The following is a 25,671-nucleotide window of genomic DNA, read 5'->3' on the forward strand; positions in this document are numbered from 1 at the left end:
CAGCCTTTTGCCGATATCGATTGCTTTGTCCAGAGGGATACTGGACGTTTTATCCCTTCTATCTCCTGTCCGCGTCCCATGTCTTTGCCGTGAGTTTTCTCCCCACCACTCCGTGTCTTTGCCTCCCATCTCCGGTATTAATCTGACGCTCTCGCCGGCGGCAGGTGATGGAGCTAACGGCAGTGACGAGGGCAGTGACGAGCCCAACGACCGGTCGGCCACCAGCGGGGACGCCACGCCGCGCGTCACAACCGTCGACGGCAAGAAGAAGAACGGCGAGGAGGTGGGTGTTCGAGCGGAAAAGTGCTATTTACAGCGCTTCTGGCACGGTCAAAAGTTGCTGACTTTTTCCGACATCGCGATTTGCTGAGTGTTTCACTCGGAAAATGCTAGAAGATTCTTTCAGCTTAAGCAATGCTGTTTAAGGAATGCGAATGCGATTGCTAGCTCAAGAAGGACATAATATTCAACGTGTTTATCTGCAAGTTATCTACGTAACATGAAAGACGTTTTTCATGACAAGCGAGGGTAGAGCCGTCAATTTTGCCGGTCCCCGAACAGTCTGCAACCCGTCGCCGTTCCTGACGCCGCCTGCGCCGTGTTCCCAGGAGCTGTACGTGAGCCGAACCGGCGAGCCGCTGCCAGCCCAGGTGGTGGAAAACCTCACCCAGTTCCGCAGCAAACAGAAGGGCTTCATCGACGTCTGGTGGCTGTACGATGACGGAGGTGAGCTCGACAATCTCCTTCCGCGCTGCCTTTTGTGTTCGCCGTAACACTCTCGCTCGCCGCTGTTGTAGTACCTGATACCAAGTCTTAAAGGGTGACTCGCTTATTGCCCGGCAGTTGCCTAGGATTTTTTTACCATTGCGATAGCTATTGGTCACGTTTGGACGCATTTTGGTCCTTGCAGCTCGCAGACTCCCGAGCCGTACCCCGCCCCTCCCGATGTGACCGTGCTATTTGCCCGTCCAGGTCTGACGCTGCTGCTGCCGTACATCCTGACGTCACGCTCACAGTGGGCCGACTGCAAGCTGCGTGTGTTCGCCCTGGCCAACAAGCGTGGTGAATTGGACACAGAGAAACGCAGGTATGTGACTGAGCGAACTGAATTACGAGAAACGCAGGTAGGTGTTCCGAGAGGGCTGAACATTATGTAGAAACGCAGGTAGGTAGGTATCTTAGCGAGCTGAACACCTGGAAACGCAGGTAGGATTCATTCTGAGCGAACTGAATTCCGAGAAACGCGTGTAGGTGTTTCGAGTGGCGGCGGAAGACATCGGGGGGGGGGGGGGGGGGTCAGCCGGGGAAGGAGAGGGAGGGGGTACTTAGGGAGTGCACCACTCGGGATGAGGGGGGGGGGGGAGGTGATCAGGCTGGGTCATCATCACGTGTGTATGAGTACTTGAGGATAATTCTTTGCGCGGACAATGATAGCGACAATGCGCTATAGTTCAACAGGAGTGCGTCGGAGGCATCGCTTTGTGATAGAGGATGTGACAAATGCCATTCCAATGCGGCCTTTCACGGTAATCTGTACCCACTGGGGTTTCACTAAGAGTCTTGTGACTCTTCTAGAGTGTCTGGGACGCTCCTATCTGATCGTTATCGATAAGTCTATCACATGACTGACCGCGCCTCTGAGTGCGGTGCGTTTCCGCTGCCTTTTGTTGATTACATGTCGTTTTAAGTCCTGTGTACATTACCTGTAGTGTGTAATTCTCAGTATAATGCTCCTATTCATCGCTATCACACATTTGCAGCATGGCGGCGCTGCTCTCCAAGTTCCGTATCGACTACAGTGACGTCATTGTCATCGATGACGTCACCAAGAAGGCGGAGCAGTCGACCCGGGACACGTTCAATGAGATGATCGCCCCCTTCAAGAAGGACGACGAGTCGGACATTCCAGGTACCGTTGGGACTTGGGAGCTATCCTGGTCACCGTCATCAAAGTACTATCTCCGACCGTCATCCGCTTTTTATAGTGCTCACGTATAGGGATTTTCCACGGCGCCGCGGGCCGTCACACAAGTATGTGGAAACGGCATGGTTGTTATATAAGAAGCTGTTTTATTTCTTGTCTCCCAAGCCGCCGTGGCATTGTTGTTGAGTCATGTTGGCCGCTGAAATTCCACGAATCTGTTGGGTCGTTTATGTCCAAACTTCCCTGTGTAATGCCGCGGATATGTCACAAGAATGAGTAATGAACAAAGTCTCCGGCTAGTGTTATCTCATCCATGGCTTATATTCCGCGGACCCAACATGGTCTCCAAGGGGGAGTGAGAGTCTCGATTGACCTAAGCAGGTTTCATTTTTCGCTATAGGTCTACTTGCACGGATATTCCAATTTTGCTATGAACACACGAACAGTTAATTCTGACTTTGACCCCACTCTGTGAGACTATTGACGGCGTGAATGCCATGAGAAGCTTAGTGCGAAAGTGTTAGAGTGACATTAAGTGTGAACTCTGTGAATGACCCCGATGTCAGTTACGTGAGGGACCTCCATTTTGGCTTCGTAAGTTCCGTGAGCTACATGAGTGACCGTGAATGAGTTCCCTGAATGACCCCGCTGTAAACCCTGTGAGTGTCTGAGTGTCCCCGACATGAGCTTCGTATGTGACCCGTCCCCTCCGCTGCACGGCAGACGAGATCTCCGTGACGGACAGCGAGCTGTTGGCGAACAAGGATAAGACGAACCGCCACCTGCGGCTGCACGAGCTGGTGCAGCAGCACAGTAAAGACTCGTCGCTGGTCGTCATGTGAGTAACCGCCTCACCGCTGGGGGCGGCTTTACCCTGGACTGGGGAAATGTGGCTAGTTTGGACCACCACGACCCACCGCACTGTAGGCCGGCAGCCTGAAAAAAGCGCTAGAAATTCCCCCAAACTGACTGTCCGCAATATGAACAAAATAGGTATCATTTAATCCCAAATTGATCGAAGAATACGATTCCGATGCTAGTTTTGCCCTAAGATCAAAATTGAGGTCGTCAGATGTCACCAAACACAAGACAATTTAGACTCTCTATAGGCCACCACATTTACCGATTTTAATGATGAACTTAAGTGGTAATTTATTAGTTGACCAATCGTCGTTTTGAACGAAATTTCCTGTCAGACTAGTTCAGGGCACTGTTGTTCACGGTGCCAACATCATTCTGACATATCGCATCGCTTTTCTGCAAGATAAGCTAGCTGTTTGCAAGCAGCTGCAAGACGAAATTTAAAATCATATCCAATTTTTTAATTAGACTTTTATAAAAACGTTATTTCGAGCGGCTAAAAATGAACATTTCATACTAGCCTCTGATTACTCATCTTTTGTTCCATATAGGTGCTTTGCTGCTTTTCCCTGCTACTTTTCGAGATATGCGCCAGTAAACCACATGATGTAGGGGCAATTGTCACCTCGCCGCTCTACTGAAGGCCCTGCGCTCTTTAAAACGCTGGAAGTTGTGAAAAACAAACGCTTATAATCTAAATGAAATATATGTCCCTGAGCTCAGAATTGATCAACGCACACAATGCTGTCAACATTTCTGGGCCAAACTAAAAAATTCAGTCATTATTAACCCCTAACCACAAGTCAGTGATAATCAACAACAACTTGCTCTTTAGTTAGACTTTTTGAGAAATGTTACTTCGAGCCGTTAAAAATGGCCATGCCATACAAACCACCAATCATCTTTCTGTCATGCCCTACTCGCAATTTTTGCTAATGCCTGCTACTCTTCGAGGTCACGTGACCTCACCATTAAAAGTGAATGGGGAAATAAGGAAACTGTTGTTTTTGCGCATGGAATGATTTCAAACTATCTCAAGCACACGGAATCGTGATTTCGTGCACTCCTTGCAAGATCCGATGCTTTACTTTTGCATTTTTAACCTTCCGTGACGTCATTTATGACGTCACACCGGTCATAGGAGTTTCTCGTCAATAACTCATGATCAAATTGAGCCAGCGACTCGGGAAAGCCACCAATGGACTCGGGAAGACCTCCCGAATCGAATGATATGCGATACGACCTCCTTCGATTAAGTTCGTGGCCTGATGGCATAGACCCGGGAACAGGGGGGGCAGCGGGGGCGCTTGCCCCCCCAACTTGAGAGCCGAGGGGGCGGCGCCCCCTCAACATTGAGACAGCGTGAAAGGATCTTTCTTCCCTTTCCGGACTTCTTTCCTTCTTGTTTTCCATCTAAACATCATCACACGGCATTTTCCTAGCCATCTGAATGGCTTCTGCTGATACAGTATCGATTTCACAACATCTGCTATTGTCATCCCGCTTTGGTTTGGGCCTGGCCTTGGCCATGAGTTTGGCAGGCCAGATTTTATACTAGACCATTTTGAGAAAACTTTGAGAAATATATAACGTACAACGGTGGTAAAATCATTGCTATAATATAGATATAACACAGTTTACCCGCTCCGGGTGTGAGGGAGGGGTGTGGGGCAATGAGTGCACTGACGTGGCGCCCTCGGAAGGCCGGTATCTATGGGATTAAAGCTCAGCGACACTAAGGGCTTGTCTGATGCATTTGGTTATCGGTAGCACCCTCAGAATCACCGGCGTATAGGGCCCTCAGAGCCGCCGGTAAGGGGCCTTTAGAGGCATTGGTATGGGCCGCGATGCAGGTGCCGGTTCGGGCGCACAGAGGTGCTAGTGTGATTCTCTCAGAGGCGCCGGTGAGGGTCCTTACAGGCGTTGCTCTGGGATCTCATAGACGCTGGTGTGGAGCCGTTACAGACGGGTGTGGGGTCTTTAGAGCTGCTGACGCGAACCCTCTACAAACCAACAGGGGGAAACCCAACAGGAACTACAAACCAACCAGTGACCGGCACGGGGCCCTTAGGCCGGCAGAAGAAGTCTTGTGGGGTCCTTAGAGACCGGCATGGTACTGTCAGACGCCGGTGGGACCCTCAGGGCTCAGAGTCACCTGTGTGGGGCCCTCCAAAGTTTCCAGTGGGTGGCCTTTAGATGCGCAGGTGTTGACTGTTGGGTCCTCAGAGCCGCCGATATAGGGCTTTAAAAGGCACTGGTATAGGCACTCAGAGTTGGGGGTGTGAAATGCTCAGAGACACCGGTGTGGGCCCTCATAGGCGCCGATGAGGGCCCCCTCAGTTGCCGTTATGGGACCCTCGGAAAAATAAGTGTGTGACCATCACAGGCGGAAAATGCCCCTAGAACTGGCCCCTCATAGGCCGGTAAGAACTCTCAGAGGCCAGTAACGGGCCTTTGGAGTTTGGAGACCACCGAGGGGCCCTTAAAATCTGCAAGATTCCCTCAGAAGCCGGCGTGGGGCCCTTGTTGAGATTTTAGTGTGGTTATTTAGGGCCCATAAGGTGCACTAACGAGACCTATGAGGCCATTCTGAGTCGAAATATGGTCATCGTTAATCCTCAGCGGTCAAATGGCACCGCAGGTCCTCTCGGACCCGAGGGTCCCTTTCAACCCGATGGGTGGGGGGGGGGGGGGGGGGGGGGGGGTACGTGTCCCCTTATACCCCTAACTACGCCACTGCTTCATATGCATCATGTCAGGCATTTTAGGCTCGCCCCCCCAACTTGAAAATCGTTCCCGGGCCCCTGCCTGATGGGCTCTGAACTGACCTTGACTCGAGGTCAATACCTTAAGTTGACCTCACCCGAACAAAAAGTATACCATTCGACGCGCCTGAGCCAGGCGAACACGATGGTGTCAAAATCGCTGCTCTGCGGCCATTTTTTGCGAAATTATTTGCCAAAAACCAAACCCTACCTTGGGCTTTTTGACTTCACCTCAGAGGTTACCGGTTGACCTGGGACCTTAAAATCGGGTATCAATCGTTCCGCCTTGAAACGGCGCACACGCTTGTTTTTTCCGCGAGGCTCTAGCTCCATTAGGGGCGAAACGGCAAAAAGGGGTCGTACCAACCCTCCCCCCTCGGCCGGCCGAGGGGGTGGGGGGTCCGACAATAGGTCCGGCGAGGGTTAAGCAGCCCCACTTCGTTTTTAGCATGTTTGCTTGTCACTGAGATCAACAACTCAATCACAAATAATTTCTAGCACTTTTCCGGACCCCCGGCCCAGTGTGCACCGGTGGTCACCCCTGCCGAACCCTCCCGCCCGGTGGTCACCCCCTTCCCGGAAACCCTTCCGCCGGGTGACCACTGCCCCCTGCCTAAACTCTCGCCGGGTGGCCGCTGCCCTCTGGTCCCGTCCTGGCCGCTCCCACGGCCCCGCCCGCGGCTAGGTCACAGCCCCAGACCCCCACAGCGGCCGTCGGATGCCGATAGGACGCCACTGAAGTGGCTCATAGACCCTGTTTACTTTGGTAAGGCGCCGCCGACTCGAAACAGTGCCATCGGCGATTAAAGGTAGATTAGGCGGCGAATGTGGGTCTGGGATTGCGGCTGGTCGCTTTGTCCCCCCCCCCCCTCAGGGGAGATATCTCCCTCTGCGGTGGCTGCGGTGGCGGTGGGAACGGAGGGGATATGGGTGTCTCTATGTGTCTCACCGCCCGGCCGAGCCGGCTGATACTGGCTCCGATAGCGGCGATGGTACAGCTTCGATCGACAGGCGGCCGAAAGATTCCGCCATTGGGTAATCAGCCGTGAATATATTTAGAGCACCGCATGATCGGAATTTTAGGCACCAAAGGTCAATGCTGTCTCAGTGCGTCTTCATCCACAGTCTTTGCGTCTTCATTGGATCATTTTAACGTTTTTCATGCCAAGTTTTATCGATGACCTTGTAAACTTAATTCAATTTTACCTCGAACGTTGACGAACAAAGTTCTCAGCGCTGAAAACCGTGGCCACGGCGAACTACAAACTGGGTAGTCATGTTCAAATGATGTAGGATGTGTCCGCGTGTGGATCTGCCGCATCCAAGCTAAGATATCGGTACGTTACGTCTTACGACCCAACCAACTTTAGCCTGGTGCCGAGTGACCGATAGTTCCGAACCCGAGTGTCATATGACCCGTGACTGACTGTGTAACTAACTCTGCCCGCAGGACGCTGCCCATGACCCGGAAGGGCACCGTGCACGCTCCGCTCTACATGGCGTGGCTGGAGATGATGACCAAGGACATGCCGCCGTTCCTGATGATCCGAGGAAACCAGACCTCGGTGCTGACCTTCTACTCGTAGTGCGCGGCCTCTGGGATGGACTGGTGGGCGGGGTAGGGGGATCGGCGGCGCGCCGGGAGCTGCTGACGGGGCCGGTCGGCCCGGCGGGGGCCAGCGCGGGCCAGTCAGGCCCAGTGGGGCCACATTGTGAACGTGTGTGGGGAAAACAGTGAGTCTAGTTCAGTGGCCGGGACGGCGCCGGGCTAGGCATGTTTCAGTTCCTTGCTCAAATCCGACATTGTGTGCCTTAGTAGTGTGCGTGAAAAGACAGCCTTTCGCCATGACATCGTGTCTTGTTCCGAAGTTTTAAGATCGATTTGTAGATGGTTGTTTGTTTAGGGATTTCCGGGCGGTGACTGCGTGGAATCGTGGAGAGCAAGCTGTGATTGATATCTTTTGGAGTATTTCATATGTATTAGCGGTATCGTTTTTCACAAAGTTCGGATTCCATATCGGTTTTAAGTGCCGTTCGTACGATTGTTTACCCCAGAAAGACTTTAATTGTGGGCTGATTGAGCATAAATATCACGTCTTCCAGCCGTTGAATCGTTTGTATGTGCCTCCAACAACGAGATATGTTAATACATCAGTTTTATGAGCCCCGTGTTTTAGCGTGTTTACATCGTATGAGTCCTGATTAGACTCAAGGCTCACCGTGCCGAAATGACTGAACTGGCGTGATTTTAGATGTGAATTTATGTAATACCGCGACAGTTGGCTAGGCAACACCCTTATGTATCCCAGACGGTCAGACTCGAGAGTTCATACGCCGGTGTCCCATTTATAGATCCGTTCAGCGGTGGAAGTCTTGTTTGCTACGTTTAGCCTACATTCTATAGAAGAATAGGTAAACAATTAAAGGATTTAGCGTACAGTATATTAGAAGAAAAGAAGAATCAATAACACGGTTGTCCGGTCTCTGGAACGCATCAGGGTAAAGGATCACATGTACAAGTGCATTCCAATTCACTTTGCTAATGCAAATATATAGGTGCATTTCGGCAGCGCAAATCTCGAGGCGGGCTTTGATCACCTTTGAATGTGGCTTCAGGCTTGTTGCACCGACTGGCATTGACGTGAGGGATGAGGATGCCGGTCGATAGAAAATGTGAACGGATGTGTCCCTACTTTACTGCCTGTCGGGGAACTAATCTGAGAAATACAGTGACTGGCCGTGAGCGCATACGGAAATCGATCCCTCAGCCCTCTACTATGTGGCGGACCGCCGAGTGACGCGGGTCCGGACTTCGGGTGGTAGTAGCTACTAGCTACGTTGCCTTTGACATGATTCATCGCAGATCAAAGATGATGGACATTCAATAAAATCCCTACTCGGAAATGAGCAAACTGAAGCATCCAGGCTAACTACCCAGTGCCTTTATAATCAGAATTAGCCTTTTGTACCTATGGGTTATAATGATTAGTGAAGTTTGCATTTCCCGGCAAATGATTTATGATGGTCTACAAGGTGAAGGTTTCTTTAAATTTGGTAGCAAGCGTTTCGCTCAATTAGTGCTGCCATCTATGACGTTTTCCGCCCAATTCTACGAATGCGGCGCATTATTTGTCTAAAAACGCTGAAATCTAGCGTCTTTTTCTCTCGCGAAGAGGACTTTTGCTGCTTGATTTTGTCATTTATTGAAATAAATTGAGGTAAGTTTCAGCCGTTGGATGCTCTGAGCAAGAAGAATGAACTTATCCGATCTGTGTAGAATTGATTATCTTTGTGTCCCAGACATTAAAAGCACGGAGAACGCCATTTTCCAGTGTCTGGGAAATCTCGCTATAACGTCTTGGGAATGTTTGCAAATAAATCAAAGTCTGATTTTCTATTTTCGAGAAGGACGCGTGTATTTCGAGTCTAGAACGTCATTTAATAACTGGCAGCCTGTTGCTTAAATCAACTTCGAAGTAGATTTACACAAAGCAGGTCTCCTGATTAGATCGACTCAGATTTGAGTAGAAATACACAGGAAACCGCTTTGCAGTAGATCGACTTCTGCATGTCGATTTACACACGGACCGGTCGCGCGCTAAAATCTACTCGGATCTGAGTCGATTTACACCATGACGACTCTATGCGTATGTTACGTCGGGAGTTTACACACGGACCGGTCGCGCTAAAATCTACTCGGATCTGAGTCGATTTACACCATGACGCCTCCATGCGTATGCTACGTCGGGAGTAGTTCTGACGTGATTTAATCAGGAAGACTGATTGGTGTTTCTGAAGTGCGGAGTAGTTTTGACGTGATTTAATCAGGAAGGCTAACTGGTGTTTCTGAAGTGCGGAGTACTTCTGACGTGATTTAACCCGTGATTCGCTCGTATTGATGTTTTGCAAGCCGCGAATGTATAAGGGGGTCCAACGACGCCCCCCACCCCCACCCCATTGCCTTTTGGCCCCTGATCGAGCTAGAGCTTCGCGGAAAAAAAACGAGCGTGTTGCCCGTGACGAGAGGAAGCCGATGATACCCAATTTTAAGATCTTAGGTCATTGGTCAGTTCAATGACCCACACGGGAACATCGGGACCTGTTAGAACGTCGTTAAGTGTGGCTGCCATGAGGTTTTTCGGGGTGCTGATGCCTGTTCAGGAATATCATGGTTGTTTTGTTCCCCGGGGAGCTAGGAAAGACACCATGCCGTGGGCCCTCCACGCGGACCTCCATAAGGCGATCCAGGAGCGCCGGGCAGCCAGAGACAACGTGAAGTCGGGAGACCCCAATCGAAAACCCGCTGGATCGAGGCGAAGCTCCGGGCCAGCCAGGTGGAGAAACGAGTAACCGGGACGAGCAAACGAGCAATTCCGGGACTTCGTTACGTTATACCACCGTAGTCAGCTCCCCTCCCCTTCCCAGGCGCCACGTGTGGGCGGCGGGAAGAACGCAGTGTCCGACGCAGTGGCGGCGGAACACCTTCAATTAAGGGGGGGGGGGGGCACTGCCGACTTTTGGTCCCATTCTTTCCATGCAACGCCCATAGGGCTAATGTTAAAATGCCAAAATCAAAGGGGACACGGTGCCCCGGTGCCCTCCCCGTTTCGCCGCCGATGCACACTGGTCGGAAACGCCCTCACGAGAGGCCACGGGCGATTCCGGAGTTTCGGATTATTTTTTATATAGATCGATTTGAAATTGATCAAATTATTATACTTAAGCCAAAAAAACTAATCCGGGTGACCAAAAATAGCTGTAATCAGCCCCCGAAGATGGGGTATCCTAGAACTCGGAAACTGACGCGGAGCAAGAGGTTTCTTGAGCCGGATATTCAGAGTCTTATTGCTGATAGACACCAAATTGAAATCCCACATATTATGCATCAAAATGTTCGTTATGAAGTTGCCGACTGGTCAGTGCAAAATTTTTGGTATACTTTTTCCCTAACTAAGATGTACTATAGCTTTTTTATGAAGGCTCTCCTACAGTGATTCTGGAATATAACTGCAAAGTTTAGGTAAGGAAACAACAGGTAGTCCCATCTAGTTCCACTCTGATTTTTTGTGAGATGAAGTAGGATTTAAATTTACACCAGGGCAACATAAAAGCTAACTGCGCATATTTGCGCAAAATTTGCAGGAGCCGCTCTTCCTACCCAACTACCGCCCGCCCCGCCCCAGTTTCGGCTCGGCCGCCGCGCCCGGCTTACGCTGACCTGTGTGGCCTGCACGCATCCATGCGTAGTTGACTGGTCATTAAAAACAGATGCGCTTGAGTTCATGAATTTTGTGAAAAGCGCGTTTTATGTATGCATTTATGTATGTATTGACATCAAAAGCCTTCCACATATTGCGTGGCGATTACGGCTTGCATTTAGAGAGCCTTGCTATTGACAACCATCACTCGGCTGAAGAAAGTGGAAATTGAAACCTTCGTGAATATAAGACGCTGCAAATATAGGACACCTGTCACTGACGTCGGGTTACCTTGGGCCGTCTTTTTACATTAGATCACAATTCCGGTATTTAACCCTGGCCGGACCGATTGGTTTTCTATATTGACCGGGGAGGGTTGGTACAAGTCCCTCGCCGTTTCGCGTCTAATTGAGCTAGAGCCTCGCGGAAAAAACAAGTTTGTGTGCCGTTATAAGACGCAAAAATTAGGTACTACCCGATTTTAAGGTCTTAGGTCAGCCAGTGACCTCTTAGGTCAGGTAAGTGCCACAAGGCACGGGCTCGGTTTTAGGTTAATTACTTTGCCAAAAATGGTCGCACTGCCGCGATTTTGGCATCATCGTGTTTGTCTAGCTCAGGCGCGTTGAATGCTATACTTGGTGTTCGGGTGAAGTCAACTTAACCCTATTCCTGGCGGGCTCCGCTGGGAAAAGAAACTGGCGGGGGGCCGATTCGGCCCCCCCCCCTTCAGATCTAAAAAACTACACATCGCAGCGACAAACGGCAAACGGCATTTGATAGGTCGTTTAAAGATCTACAACTTTTACATAAAAAATTTCAGGTCAGGTCAATATTGAGGTCACCAGAGGTCATCAACGATAAAATGTTTTGGAATTAGTTACCTATATAACTTTTAAACTAAGAAACATAGAGACATAAAACCAATACATTTTTGATGCTCCGCCGAGGCGATGCGAAATAAGTATGTGATGACCTTCACAGGTCAATTTGAAATTTGACCTGAGGTCAAGGTCAGGTCATTCATCAATGAGGTTGTGGGGTATGGTCATGCTGCATACTTAACGATGCGCCTTGACCAGGCGAGCAGGTTGGTACCACTTACAAGTCTTTAGCGCCATCATGTCGTGATTTATTGACAGAAAAGCGATTTATGACGTCACATGACCTCAGATGACCTTTGCCGGTGCCCCTGTCAATTAGCGGCACCAGGATCATCACTGATGAGATAATCTTCCATAATACTGACAGAATTGGGTGGTTTTGACTCGTTTTACACGAAGCAGGAGGCGTTTCAATATTTTCCCATAGGCTTGCAATGTAAAGGTCACGAGTCTGGCCTGACCTCAGGTCACAGATATGAGAATTCTGAGATATACAAATTGCACATACTGGTACCCTAACTAAAACCTGAAGAGAAGAACTTGATCGGCCAAAAACTCTAGCTCTGGCGTGATTGCAAACTTTTCTGAGGTGGGGTCACCAAGCCGCCTCTGGTGACCTGACCTGACCTGACCCGGCAACTTTTTTTTTGTCAAAATGTGCGCAATGAATGTTTAGAAAAAGTCACCGAGTATGAGCTTTCAGTCTTGCGGCGTTTGGCAATGGCACAAGAAAAACCCGAAGGGGGGCCTTAAAGCCCCCCCCCCGCCAGGAATAGGGTTAAGGTGTTAACCTCGGGTCAAGGTCAGGTCGGAGCCCCTCAGGTCACGAAAATGGTTGAAGGAGGGCATATCATTCGATTCGGCAGGTCTTCCTTTTTTTATAAATTTAGTCCGAACCTTTTGATGGGAAGGATCCACAAGGACAGAGCCACCGCTAAGCGAAGCTTGTTGCGGTGACCCTACCCTCTACCCTCCGATCGCGCAATTCCAGTTCTATGGCAGAATTTAGAGTCCAAAGTTTAACCCGCGCCCTGCTGGGGGGGGTGTTTATACACCCCCCTTGTGGTTTTTCGCGAATATCTCAAAAACGGCGGCGCGGCATACCTTATCATACATCAATTCTACACATGTTGTGAAAATTTCAGACCAAGGTCATTCAAGGTCAGGTCACCAGGTCCCTTTAAGTGACCTCACCTCATACAAAGTTTCAATGTCTGTCATAGCTACACCGAGTGACCGATCGCTTTGAAACTTTCAGCGATTGCTAAGAGCAATAGCATGTACAAAATTTATATCTCAGAATTTTGATATCGATGACCTAAGGTCAGGTCAATTTTGCGACCTCTCCATTATAAGTCAATGGGAGAAAATGGAAATGCGCCTCTTTTGGACGAAAGACATTATTAACACTCCCAAACACCGAATTACAAGTGGTTTAGTCACACAGAACATGAAAATGGTGTCCGTGACCCTTGTTTATGCCCTGAGGTCATCTTAGGTCACGAATGGTATCTAACAGTTTTTCGCAAATAACTTTTGATAGAGGCATGCTAGAGCGATGAAAACGCCTTAGATGTGTTCAGCTCGACGATACGGATCGACTGTTATGCAACACGACCCTTTCCAGTCAGGTCATGACCTTGACCTGAGGTCAAATTTTCAAGTTGACCTTTCAAGGTCAAGTTATAGTTCATTCGATGCGTCTTGACGAGAGGAACACGATGCCGGTAAAAGTAAGCTCGTACAAGGCTTGAGTCAAAAGTTCTTGCAGAAAAACTGTTTCCGAAAAAAAAAATCGGCTATTTTTGCAGTTTTTGCCCCCTGCAGGCAAAACCGTTGACGTTAGGTCAAATCTGAGAGAATTACTCAGAAAGGGCGTTAATAGGGCTATCGAATGCGCTTTTCCGCGGCGCTGTAGCTCTATTGGTTCCCGAGTTATGCGTTGGCTTCTTGGAAATTTTCGACATTCGACCTGGAAATCGGCGAAATTTTGCCTTCAATGACCTCTGGTGACCTGACCTTTGACCTGACCAAAAAATTGACCGAAGTAATTTCGTCATTATTTTTGACGCTCTTTCGAACGCCGCCTTCCGCGTATCGCTACGTGGCCCAGGAGCCGAGTTACAAGGGGGGGGGGGTGTTCAAACACCCCCCCCCCCCCCAGCAGGGCGTGGAAATCCAGGACCCCCAGCCGGGCGCGGGTTAACGTGCGCACAAAGCCGCGCACGGCCGGTCCCCTCACTGACTTCGCCTGGCTACGGCCTGCCACCAACCGCAACCATACCTGTCAGGAGGCCCATAAATGCCAAGCGCCCGTCGCGCTTCGAACCCGGACTGTTATAACCGGGAACGCGTGCTCTCACCACGCGGAGTCCAACGCTCTACCAACTGAGCTACGGGACCGGCTTAAGACCGGACCGGCTTCCTTAGTCCAATGGTGGCTTTCCCGACTCTCTAGCTCCATCTGATCAGGAGTTATTGACGAAAAACTTATATGGCCTTAGTGACGTCATAAATGACGTCACGCAAAGTCAACAATGCTAAAGTCAAGCACTGGAACTTGCAAGGAGTGCATGAAACCATTCCCGGTGCCCGAATAGCAGCTCCCAATTTCCCTTGTTGACTTAAAGTGGTGCTAGATCCTGTATTATGCTCAATTATGACGTCATAACTTAACAGATTCACGTCATATATTTAGTGCTTGACATCCAAATGATAGCTTACATATGACAGAGAAGGTATGCAAATTTTTATGAAGTTTGCTTCACTAGTTGTGGAATAACAAGCAAAAAACTTTTGCGGAAAGGCCGCTGGCCTCTCGCTGGAGCGTTTCCGACCAGTGTGCGATGGTCTGACGGACGGTACATGCCGTCTCGCTGATCAGCTGGTGTCCTAGCATTGCGGTATCTGCATTTGCGGCTCGGCCTGACACAATTTGGGGGAGGGGGGGGGGGGGGGTAAGCGTTCCTCCTTGCTCCAAATGAACACTATCACCCGGAGCCCAGGGCCCCAGCTGTACAGCAAAATCCGATAGTGTGGTCCCGGACTTGCCGCACCCGCACTCCGCAGGACGTTATGCATGGGTATACCGGACCCACTTGCCAGGTCACCACGAACAGTGCCACAGGTGGTAACACAGGTTAAACGCAACGCAATGTCTAAGCGAAATGTTAGGATTGGAAGTGCTGATTGCAGTAGGCGATGCCCCGAGACGTAAATGAGGTGCAGTATTTGCTTGCGGAACCTTTCTCACGCTTGTCCGATATTCAGATGTATGAACATATGAGAGGCTATACGAACGGAAGGTAAAATGGTCATTTTCTACGACATGCTAACTATGTATCGACGCTATGTAAGTGGCCAAATTGTTCTCTTTTACTTCGTCTTCCTGTCGCCCATGCCAAAATCTTGGCCGACAAGGCATCCCTTAGAACGGTAGGCAACGCCTCAGACTACGGAAGGCGGTCTCTGTGTGAGCTTACGATGGAGCTTTAGTTTGTCTTACGATGTGGGTTTGGTGGTGAAGCACCAACCACCGTAAATCGGTCGGGTGGTGTCGTAATGAAAGAGCAAGGCAGTAGGATACACATGCGCTAGCAACAGGAACGAGTTTCTTAAAATCGCAAACCGGCTACGAACGGTTTTACAAGAATCTTCAAACTGAAAACCACGAAGTCAGCGCCCCGGCATGCAGTTCAATATCGGGATTGTGCATTGTCGCAGCGATTGAGCTTCCACTTTTGGAAAGAGCTGTTACTGCTCGGGTGCGTGATGCAGTACCTAAGCTTCGTCATCGGTTGATAATGCCCCGGTAAGAAATGAGCATGGGGTGTAATGGTGTTACGTGCTTTCAGTCACCTGAAACAGCGGATAATCTGGACTGGTTGGTCATATTTGGAAATCGGTCTCGTTATATAGGATACTTCATCCATGATATAGGTCTGGTCGTCCTCGAGTTAATCCAATGTTTTCGACATTTGGCTTTGATATTCTCAAACCAGTCATGAGACCCATACCAATAAAAGCGGGTGACGCCTGTGCATTTACATATGTATAATTATTCGAGTGTACGGTAACGGGACCATCGTGTGCACGTTTATGTTCGACCCGTGAGTTCGAGCTAGGTACGCTTCTGCCATCGGAGCGGCGCGGGGCGCGATCATGGCGTGAGTCAGCTGTTGCGAGGCCTGCGAGGGGCGTGGGTCACGGGCCAAGGCCAAATACACAGATGGGTATCGACTCTCGGTGTGTGTGGACCGCGGTCGTACGTGCGGAGCTCAAGGAAGTCCAACATATCGCGCCGTGAAACCTTTATCGAACCCATCACAATCATGTGCCATCCATGCTCAAAGTTCGGTCGACTTTTCTGATTTATATTAAAGCTTTGGACCAAAGGCCCAACTTGGATAATCAGACGTGAGCTCGCACCCATTCCATTCACTCATACAACACATATCGATGCATCCCATTCTAAACAGCAGCAGTCGGCGGAAATTCCAGATGTCTACATACATTCCAATGTACATTAAACAAACAAAACACGGAAGAAGGCGAAGAGAGATACTTTTGGAATTGTTAGAATGTACATTATGGAAAGAACGGTTTTTTTTGCACGGCCGTATCCCATGTTGACTCCAAAAAAGGTAATTCGCTCTAAACTTAACTGGCACAGTAAAGATAAGTTGGCAAATGAATAACCAAAGAGATGTGCGAGGTTTAATCCAGTCATATGTACAAAACAGTAAACACGGTCGTAACTTGTCCTGAGTGGGTGGCAGGCAGAGATCAACGCTTTTGAGAGATACACAAGATTTCTTCGCGACATCGCGGCACTGCTTGACTAGATATGTTGTTCTAATCAAATTGAAAGACAACACATTTAAGCTCATAAAAGCTACAGGTACAAAACGGTACAAATTGCGTATATACAAAAAGGTTCGTTGTCGTATTCGTCGTTGTCTTGGCTGGTGTCATTTCGCGCGGGATTGTCATTTGATGCGAGACAAGGCCGGCGTCCTCGGGTCAACTGAAGAGCTTCTGCTACTGCTACGGTCTGCCTGTCGCCTTCAGGTCCACCAGCTCGCCAGCATCCGGATCGGCTGAAGACGTAGTCGGTAATTAACAAAACACATTTACAGAAATGCCAGTGGGTACTGGGTATGGAGATAATCACCGTCGTTTAAATACGGACACACACACACAATGATAAAAGCACCACAAAACAAATTACTCAACGGAAATGTGCTACGCTTTTAGGAGTCATGCTACCAATGCCGCGGTTTTCGAAGTGACATAATTTGAATGCATGCATAACTATAATATCATTTGACATTTAGGTCGTGCTTCACAAGGTACGGAATGGTATTAAACCCAAGGCCATATTAAACCCACAGACATTACGCACGTTGTTCTAGTATTAGGTAGATTAAGACGAATTGTATTGTGTTGTATTGTAATTTGTAGTACAATACAATAAAATCAGTAACAAACGCTATAGTATCCGTTTACATGAGCATACCTCATTTTCTTAGCGCTCCTATCACAGTCGTCTTGCTGCCTTTGGGCCGTCCGCGGTTCTTAGCTACCCTTGGTGGCATGGTGAGCGTGTGCAGCTGCACGTTCCTCGCATCATGAGTTGAGATCCGAGAGGTGGATGGACCTGCAACGGAAGGTGGCACAGTCACCGTCCTTACGGGGGGGACCCCAACTATGGGAGACGGGCCGATGCCGATAATCGGGGACAGGGAAACTTCCGCCCGACCAGCGTCATCACACTGTGACGGAGACTGCGACTGCGACCTGTGGACAAGTCCAGAGCCAGACGGCGCGTCAGAGGGGCCACACGGGAACACAAGATTTCTGCGAGCTGCAAGAGGCTTGGTGGCGCCGTGTGAGCCAGCCCGAGGGGCGACCACTGACGGCGACATTACCCCTGTAAAAATGCCGCGATTAGGGGTTTCCGCCGGCGATCCAGCCCACGAAGGAGACACCACTACGCGGCGTGGTGTCATTCGGCCGCTGTAATCAGGCGTACGTGTTTTGGTCAGTGGCGATGGTACTGCCGGCTTATAACCCTGAGCGGTGGGACGAGAAGAGCAAGACACCTGATCAGGAGATGGGATCTCAGCAGGTGGAGCAGCGCCAAGCCGCAGTGGACTGTCGAAAAAGCCGGCAAATATGTCAAAGTTAGGTCGCTCATCTTCTGCTGGCCTTGATCTGCTGGTTGCAGTGAGCAGAGCTCTCCCGGTCGGCTGTGACTGTCCACCTGTTGGAGAGTGGATATCAGTCAGGTCGGCGTCGGCTACATCGCTGGGCGGTGCATCTGTCATGGGCAAATCAGAGTCGTTAGTTGGCACGCCATCGACTTCTTCTACGATGAGGAAGGAGCGGCGCTGCTGTAAAAAGTGGAGCATGCTGGTAAGTTTATCCAGGAGTTGGCGGTGCTCTGCTCCGGTGAGCTCGCAGCCCACGGATGCGATCTGCGAGGTGACGTTGAGCAGCTGCCGGTACCGCTCACGCTCCGTCCGTGGAGGCTTCCCTGGTGGCAGTGAGCGGGTGGACACAGACGGAGCGAATGGTACTCGACAATCCAGCTGGGCCTCCAGGTGATCGGCAGCGAACGACAAAAGCCATTTCTGCCCCACCAGCTCCTGAGAAAATAGACACATGCCTTGCTCGAGTCGCACTGCCATGATATGGCGACAGGGCAGGCTGTAGTGCCGGTAGAAGAGGCAGTCGCACGCTGTGGAGCTAACGGCCACCCTTCCCGCCCGGTCACATGCAGTCAGCCCTCCCGGTGAGTCGACCAGTGTTACGGTGGCAGACTCCACCAGCTCGTCCTGCAAAAGGGACAAGGCAAACGAGGTTACGTGACGCTGGTATTGGTCCAGTTCGGCGAAGCGACAGCTGGTTGGTCGTTTGTTGACCTCTGCATGAATCTCCGCGTTCCTGTCGGCACGCACTGTGGTCAAGACGGTCAGGTAGGACTGAATGAAGTTTGGCAGAGTGTCGTTAGTTCTGCAGACAGACTTCATTTTGCCGTGAAGCGACTCTAGGTGGTTGTTTGTGAAGACACCAGACATGGCTGCCCCAGACAGACCTCGCACCCATTCCCCTCTAATTTCGTCCCAGTTGTCCTTGAGATATCTGTCTGTGGCAGGATGTCTGATGTCTTCACGGAGACGCCTATACTCAGTCTCGGAACTGGCGAAGACGAGCTGCTGCAGAACCCCCAGAATTCGCTCTCGCTCTCCCTTCTCCACGCTGGCGAGGTTCAGCTCTCTTCTGAAGGACTGCAGGACGTGGAAGCTGCAGAGGAACTGGTCGCAGTCCGGGAAGACGTCCTTGATGGCAGCTTTCTCCGCACGGTCCTTGTCGGTCAGCCACACCTGAAAACAGAAGTTGCAGCTCATTAATTGACACTTGTGAAACAGCTCTTATCCTAACACCTAATCAGGCTTAGCCTCTGAACGTGATGATCGACATAAGGCCGATTTCGAATTTATTCGCCCTGCAACATGGCATAGCGCAGGGTACTAGTTGGACGATATTCTATGAAAAAAAACATAATAACGCGTGAATGCCGAAAAGTATTTGATGCATGTACCTTATACAATATACATCTTAAGCCAGCCGAGTAACTGATCTTACATGATCAAATAGTATCAATTTGTATGACCCATTTATTCTACACGCATGTTTACTTTGGTGATAGATGCTGCAGCTGTGTTGTGTTCCCGGAAAACACGAAGCATGGCGCCAATCATGTGAGCCGTCTCGTTGGTCACCAGGAAGACGGCGAGAGGGACGCCACGTCCAAACGAATCTACAGTGAGAATCGTGAAGACTGGCGTCCGGATGTCCAGAAGTTTGTAGGTCGAGTCCATGAGGAGAAGGTCAGGAAACTTCTCGTAGGCGCTCCGCATCTCCTGGTCCTGAAAGAAAAGGCCGCAGACAGTACCGGCATCCTCGACGACAGTGGATGCAAATCCGCGCTCGCTCAGAATGGAAATAGCGGCTTCCAGATCAGGTTGTCCATTTTTCGGTACGCGCAACACGTTGTTCAGGTCGTGGCGAGTAAGCACTTTCCCATACTGATCTAGCATGTGCTGGCGGATACGCTTTTTGTCAGCACCGACCCGATGGAACTGTCGGGCAACTTCCTTTTCGTCCTCCGTGAGGCGGCGGTTCTCAGGCTCGAGCATGAAACTAGCCTTGGAAACTGTGTGAGAATGCTCGAGGTTAAGTTCTTTCACCACAAGTTTCAAGGACTTGTCCAATATCACGGTGATGAGCACGGGACAGTCTAACTTCTTAGTCTTTGTGCTTCGCACACGATCGGCTTTACCGGCGTACTTCCGTCCCCCGTGAGTGCACGCCAACTTAATCAAACGATACTTCTTTTCCTCTATGAAAGCATCCTTGTCATCCCTGTTTGAGATTGTCTTTGAAATGTAGTGACCAGGGGACGATTGCAAGAAGCTACGAAGTGTCACTGAACTGGACTTGAAAATTTTGAATTTGTTTCCTTTTCCAGAACACTAATGCACGCTTCCAGATCGCCAAAAGAAGAGAAAGAGTCACCTGCCTTTAACGCGGCCATGTCTTTGCTGTCCACAAGATGCCGGTCGTCTGAAACAGCAAAACATAAACATTAAACATGTACAGCAAAAGCAACATTCTGCGATTTGTGAAAATGCCTAATTTGTGACATGACATCAGACATGACAGAGACACAGCATTGATAGTGGCCAGGGGGCGGGTACACTAGCATGGAAAGCCGAAAATCAACAGGACTAGACCAGAAGCTAGGAACAGAGTCACCAGGGGCAGAGGCAGAGCCGTAATAGGGCAGCTAAAAGCATGTAGAACCAACAGTGGGTCCAAGTAAGCCAGGACCAGGGCTAAACGAAGGATCACACGGAACAAGGGGAGCGCATGGTCCCCTGGAGCATTGAATGGATCACCAGGAGCAAGAGTTGGGCGGGCGGACGGACGGACGGAACGACCGACAGGCAGACAGAGACAGGCAGACAGACAGTGTGAGTGCCAGGGCTGTAAGGGCCGCCAGAGGCAGGGGTAGGACTACCAGGGCAGGGTTAGGGCAACTAGGGACAGAGTCAGGGAAACCAGGGCAGGGGTATGGCTAGGACCACCAGGGGCAGGGACGGGGACACCATGGACCAGGGTAGGACCACCAGAGGCAGGGATAGGGAGGGAGGGCCACCAGGGGCATGGATAGGGCCACCAGGAGCTGGGGGGGGGGGGCAATCAGGGAAAGGGTAGGGGCTAGGTCAACCAATACCCATTCATGCAAAACTATCAACTTTAAAATTTGACCTTTTTTACCTTTTTTGACCTGACCTTGACCAGAAAGTGACCTAAGCCGTACCTGATAGCCTTATAACCAACACCATTGAGTTGGAAATGAAAAATTGGCCATAAAACATGCATCACACAACCTTAGTACCTAAAGTTAGGTTCATGTGACCTGACCTGTGACCCTTGGTGACCTGACCTGTGACCTGACCTGGTAATGTCAGTGACCTCTTATAGCAACATATGTACTAGGCAACTGACGCCCTATCGCTGATTCTCGACAAAATGCGTTTTCTTCGGTGTTATAGCGCATTCCCTAGATGACCCGTGAACGGTGAAACATTTCATCTTTGACCTGACCTGTGACGTCATCGGTGACCCCGAGGTCAATGAAATTTGGTTTCCCTCAGCAAATTTGACAGGCCTTTCGAACGCCGTTTGAATTTTGCGGATCCGTCCAGTAGTTTCGGAGATACGAGAGGGGGGGAAATAGCCCCCCACCAGGTCGCGTTATAAACAGACCCCACCAGGGCGCGGGTTAAGGTCACCAGGGACAGGGTTAGGGCCAATAAGGGCAAGGGTAGGACTACAGGGGCAGGAGTAGGTACCTACTAGGGCAACCAGGGGCATGGATAGGACCACCAGGGACAGGGATAGGGTCATAAGGAGCTAGGACAACCAGGGGCAGGGCCGCCAGGGGCAGGAGTAGGTGCTAGGGCAACCAGGGGCAGGGGTAGGACCACCAGGGACAGGGATAGGTGCTAGGTCAACCAGGGGCAGGGGTAGGACCACCAGGGACAGGGATAGGTGCTAGGGCAACCAGGGGCAGGGGTAGGACCACCAGGGACAGGGAAAGGGCCATAAGGAGCTAGGGCAACCAGGGGCAGTGGTATAGTTAGGGCCACCAGGGGCAGAGGTTAAGGCCACCAGGGACAGGGGATTAAGGCCAACAAGGGCAGGGGCAGGGATGGGCCGCCAGGGACAAGAGTGGGAGCTAGGGCAAGCAGGGATGGTGCCACCAGGGACAAGAGTGGGTGCCACCAGGCCCAGGAGCAAGGTCAGGGCCACCAAGGGCAGGGCAAGGTGCTACGTTAACCAGGGGCAGGGATAGGGCCAACAGATGCTGGAGTAGGACAACCAGGGGCAGGGATAGGGCCACCAGGAGCTAGGGCAGCCTGGGCAAGGGTAAGGGCTAAGGAAACCAATACAGGGTTAGGGGCTCTAGCAACCAATGCAGGGTTAGAGGCTATGGCAACCAATGCAGGGTGAGGGGCTATGACAACCAATGCAGGGTTAGGGGCTATGGCAACCAGGGGCAGGGTAAGGGCCACCAGACACATGGATAGTCCCATCAGGAGCTAGGTCAACCAGGCCAGCGGTAGGGGCTTGGGCGCCCCACCAAAGGCAGGACGAGGGCCTAGGACAGCCAGGGGCAGAGATAGGGCAGCCAGGGACAGGGTTAGGGCAGCCAGGGGCAGGGTTAGGGCAGCCAGGGGCAGGGTTAGGGCAGCCAGGGGCAGGGTTAGGGCAGCCAGGGGCAGGGGTAGGGCAACCAGGGGCAGGGCTAGGGCAGCCAGGGGCAGGGAAACCACGGCCAGGGTAGGGCTAGGACCAGGGGCACGACTTCTAGGGGCAGGGACGGGGACACCATGGAGCAGGGTACGGGGTAGGACCACCAGGAGCAGGGATAGGGCCACCAGGAGCTGGGGGCAATCAGGGAAAGGGTAGGGGCTAGGGCAGCCAGGAGGGGTGGGGATAGGGCTGCCATGGGCAGGAGTAGGTGCTAGGGCAACCAGGGGCAGGGATAGGGTCACCAGGGGAGGAGTAGGGTACTAGGGCAACTAGGGGCAGGGTAAGGCCATCAAAGGCAGGGAGAGGGCCTAGGACAGCCAGGGGCAGAGATAGGGCCACCAGGGGCAGGGCTAGGGCAACCAAGGGGCACCGGGCAGGGGTAGGGCAACCAGGAGCAGGGCAGTGCTAAGGCAGCCAGGGACAGGGGCTAGGGCAGCCAGGGGCAGGGAAACCATGACCGGGGTAGGGGACCACCAGTAAGTAAGGCAACCAGGGGCAGGGACGGGGACACCATGGAGCAGGGTACGGGGTAGGACCACCAGGAGCAGGGATAGGGCCATCAGGGGCATGGATAGGGCCACCAGGAGCTGGAGGCATTTAGGGAAAGTGTAGGGGCTAGGACAGCCAGGGGAGGGGTGGGGATAGGGCTGCCATGGGCAAGGGTAGGGCTAGGGCAACCAGGGGCAGGGATAGGGCCACCAGGAGCTAGGATAACCAGGGACAGCAGTAAGGGCTAGGGCAACCAGGGGCAGGAGTAAGACCACCAGGGGTCAGGGGAGGAGTAGGGTACTAGGGCAACTATGGGCAGGGTAGGGCCACCAAAGGCAGGGCGAGGGCCTAGGACAGCCAGGGGCAGAGATAGGGCCACCAGGGGCAGGGGTAGGTCCACCAGTGACCAGGGGCAGGGTTAGGGCAGCCAGGGGCAGGGTTAGGGCAGCCAGGGGCAGGGTTACGGCAGCCAGGGACAGGGTTAGGGCAGCCAGAGGCAGGGAAACCATGGCCAGGGTAGGGCTAGGACCAGCAGTAGGTAGGGCGACCAGGGGCACGACCACTAGGGGCAGGGATGGGGACACCATGGAGCAGGGTAGGACCACCAGGAGCAGGGATAGGGCCATCAGGGGCATGGATAGGGCCACCAGGAGCTGGGGGCAATCAGGGAAAGGGTAGGGGCTAGGGCAGCCAAGGGGAGGGGTGGGGATAGGGCTGCCATGGGCAGGAGTAGGTGCTAGGGCAACCAGGGCCGGGGCAGGGATAGGGCCACCAGGAGCTTGGACAACCAGGGGCAGCAATAAGGGCTAGGGCAACCAGGGGCAGGGATGGGAGTTGGGACCACCAGGGGCATGATTAGGGCCACCAGTGGCAGAGTTCGGTACACCAGGGGCACAGGGTTAAGGCCAACAAGGGCAGGGGAGAACCACCTGGGGCAGGGATGGGGCCACCAGAGACAGGAGTAGGTGCTGGGGCAACCAGGGCCAAAGGCTAGAACAACCAGGGGCAGGGGTAGTACAGACAGGGGCAGGGATAGGACCACCACTAGAAGGGCCACCATGGGCAGGGGTAGATCAGCCAGAGGCAGGGGAGGGACCACCAGGGGCAGGGCAGGGACCAACAGGGGCAGGGCAAGGGCTGTAATGGACAGGGGTGTGTGAGTGTCAGGAGCAGGAGTAGATCTAGGAGCAAAGGAAGGGCCATGTGGGACAAGGCAAGGGCTGTAAGGAACTGGGATGTGAGTGCAATCACTGTATGGGTCTGAAGGGGCAAGGACAGATTTTCCAGGAGCATGGGTAAGACCAACAGGGCCAGGGGCAAGGCCTCCAGGAGCAGATATGGGGCCACAAGGGCCAGGGTGTGAGTGAAATGGGCAGCAGCACTAATGACGGAGGTTTGGCCACATCCAGGGGCAGAGGTAAATCCATCTTCCATGCGCAGGGGTTAGCTGCCGAGGGCAGGGTGAGGGTTTTTGCATGCAGAGGGGCGAGGGCAGGGGTGGGCCAACTGCCAAGCCTTGGGACTTGCAGTGGCACTGGAGAGTGGAAGGAATGTTCATAGCAGCTAGAATTTGACTGGTGAATTTGAAGATGGTTAAAGGATGCATTTTACATTGGACATTCCAATTGTAAAATCAAGCAATACAAAGAAAGTTCTTTTTATAGTAAGGGTCAATTTTCGGAAAGTTGAATAAAATACATTCAAGTGGGAGATCATTCATTTTATGAGATTAATTTTATTTTTACTACGACGCTGCAAAATATTTTAAGCCATATCAACAAAATTATTATGAGCACACATCGGGCCCTGTTTCATGACAACACTGACCCTACCCAGGTATTGGCACTAAGGTTCCATGGAAACTAAAGCAGAATTGCCAATTTTGTTTTACATTTCCATAGAAACTGAACACCAGTGCCTGCTAGCATCGGGTAGCATAACACATTAAAACATGGCCCAGGTGCCACACAAGGGGTGCTCCTTACAATACCTAGTCCTAGTAGGTGCTGGCAGCATGTCACTCATGGCACAGGGTTTTGATTTAGCAGTAATATTTTTAATTGATTGTTCCGCACATATCGACTTAGGATGAAATGAATTATAGCTCAGAGAGACGAGACCACAAACTAGCTAGGTGATGCAATGCAAAGATAAGTACCAGGTGGCATCACAAAAATTACGCACAGGCCATGCTGACGTCACAGTGTAAACACCGAGCTGCCTGGATAATACTATTTTACGAGAAAGCTATCTCATCAACTGGGCCACAATGAAAACTGCTAGCTTACAAAAAAGCATTAGAAAATAGCATAGCAAAATAGCAAACAAATAACACAACTTTTGTATCATAGCCTCAGCCTCCCTTGGGTCAATCAAGCCAACTGAAACTGCCTGCAATTAATTCTACATTGACATTGATCAAATCAAAGTACAGGTAAGTACTTACGCTAGGAATTCAAGTATCATTTGTGTACTACACTAACCATTGTCAACAAAAATCATGCTTTCAGCAAATTGCTCACCCTCAACACTCCAGATTCACCACAGACGCCTCCAGCTCGCCAACCGGTCCCCAGCCGAACGGACGCGGAAAGAAAAACGCGCACCCCTCGTCCCGCCGCCGACGCAACCCTTTCTTTGTTAAAATTCGCGCGGGACTTTGT

General features: G+C 51.4%; 3 protein-coding genes across 8 annotated transcripts in view; 2 read left to right on the forward strand and 1 right to left on the reverse strand.

Annotated features, from left to right (window-relative positions):
- The window catches only part of LOC122377659 (bumetanide-sensitive sodium-(potassium)-chloride cotransporter-like), a 65,826-nt gene extending 58,113 nt beyond the window's left edge, over nt 1-7,713 (forward strand). For 3 of the 5 annotated variants that reach the window (XM_043357955.1, XM_043357959.1, XM_043357957.1), the window contains exons 18-23: nt 165-283; nt 609-726; nt 973-1,087; nt 1,761-1,909; nt 2,648-2,762; nt 7,001-7,713. In XM_043357955.1, coding sequence (XP_043213890.1) covers nt 165-283; nt 609-726; nt 973-1,087; nt 1,761-1,909; nt 2,648-2,762; nt 7,001-7,136 — 752 coding nt within the window. In that variant the 3' untranslated portion in view covers nt 7,137-7,713. The remainder of the gene's footprint in view (nt 1-164; nt 284-608; nt 727-972; nt 1,088-1,760; nt 1,910-2,647; nt 2,763-7,000) is intronic. The other 2 variants (XM_043357956.1, XM_043357958.1) reach the window with 1 other exon arrangement.
- A 956-nt stretch (nt 7,714-8,669) lies between these two features.
- LOC122377662 overlaps nt 8,670-25,671 on the forward strand; it is a 29,048-nt gene continuing 12,046 nt past the window's right edge. Inside the window, exon 1 of the mRNA XM_043357963.1 lies at nt 8,670-8,768. The gene's annotated coding sequence lies outside the window, so the exon portion shown is untranslated. The remainder of the gene's footprint in view (nt 8,769-25,671) is intronic.
- On the reverse strand, nt 15,989-25,665 carry LOC122377660. Of its 2 annotated transcripts, none has more exons than XM_043357961.1 (4): nt 25,531-25,665; nt 19,333-20,260; nt 17,138-19,017; nt 15,989-16,728 (listed from the first exon to the last, which is right to left on the reverse strand). In XM_043357961.1, exons 2-3 carry the CDS (start codon nt 19,831-19,833, stop codon nt 17,149-17,151), a joined length of 2,370 nt encoding a protein of 789 aa, XP_043213896.1. In that variant the 5' UTR covers nt 19,834-20,260; nt 25,531-25,665; the 3' UTR covers nt 15,989-16,728; nt 17,138-17,148. The 2 variants fall into 2 exon arrangements, with proteins under 2 accessions (XP_043213896.1, XP_043213895.1); XM_043357960.1 differs by having other exon boundaries at nt 17,148-19,017; nt 25,531-25,660.

This window comes from Amphibalanus amphitrite, unplaced genomic scaffold, assembly GCF_019059575.1.
Source record: "Amphibalanus amphitrite isolate SeventyFive unplaced genomic scaffold, NRLGWU_Aamphi_draft 000048F_arrow, whole genome shotgun sequence".
Classification (NCBI taxonomy): Eukaryota; Metazoa; Arthropoda; class Thecostraca; order Balanomorpha; family Balanidae; genus Amphibalanus; species Amphibalanus amphitrite.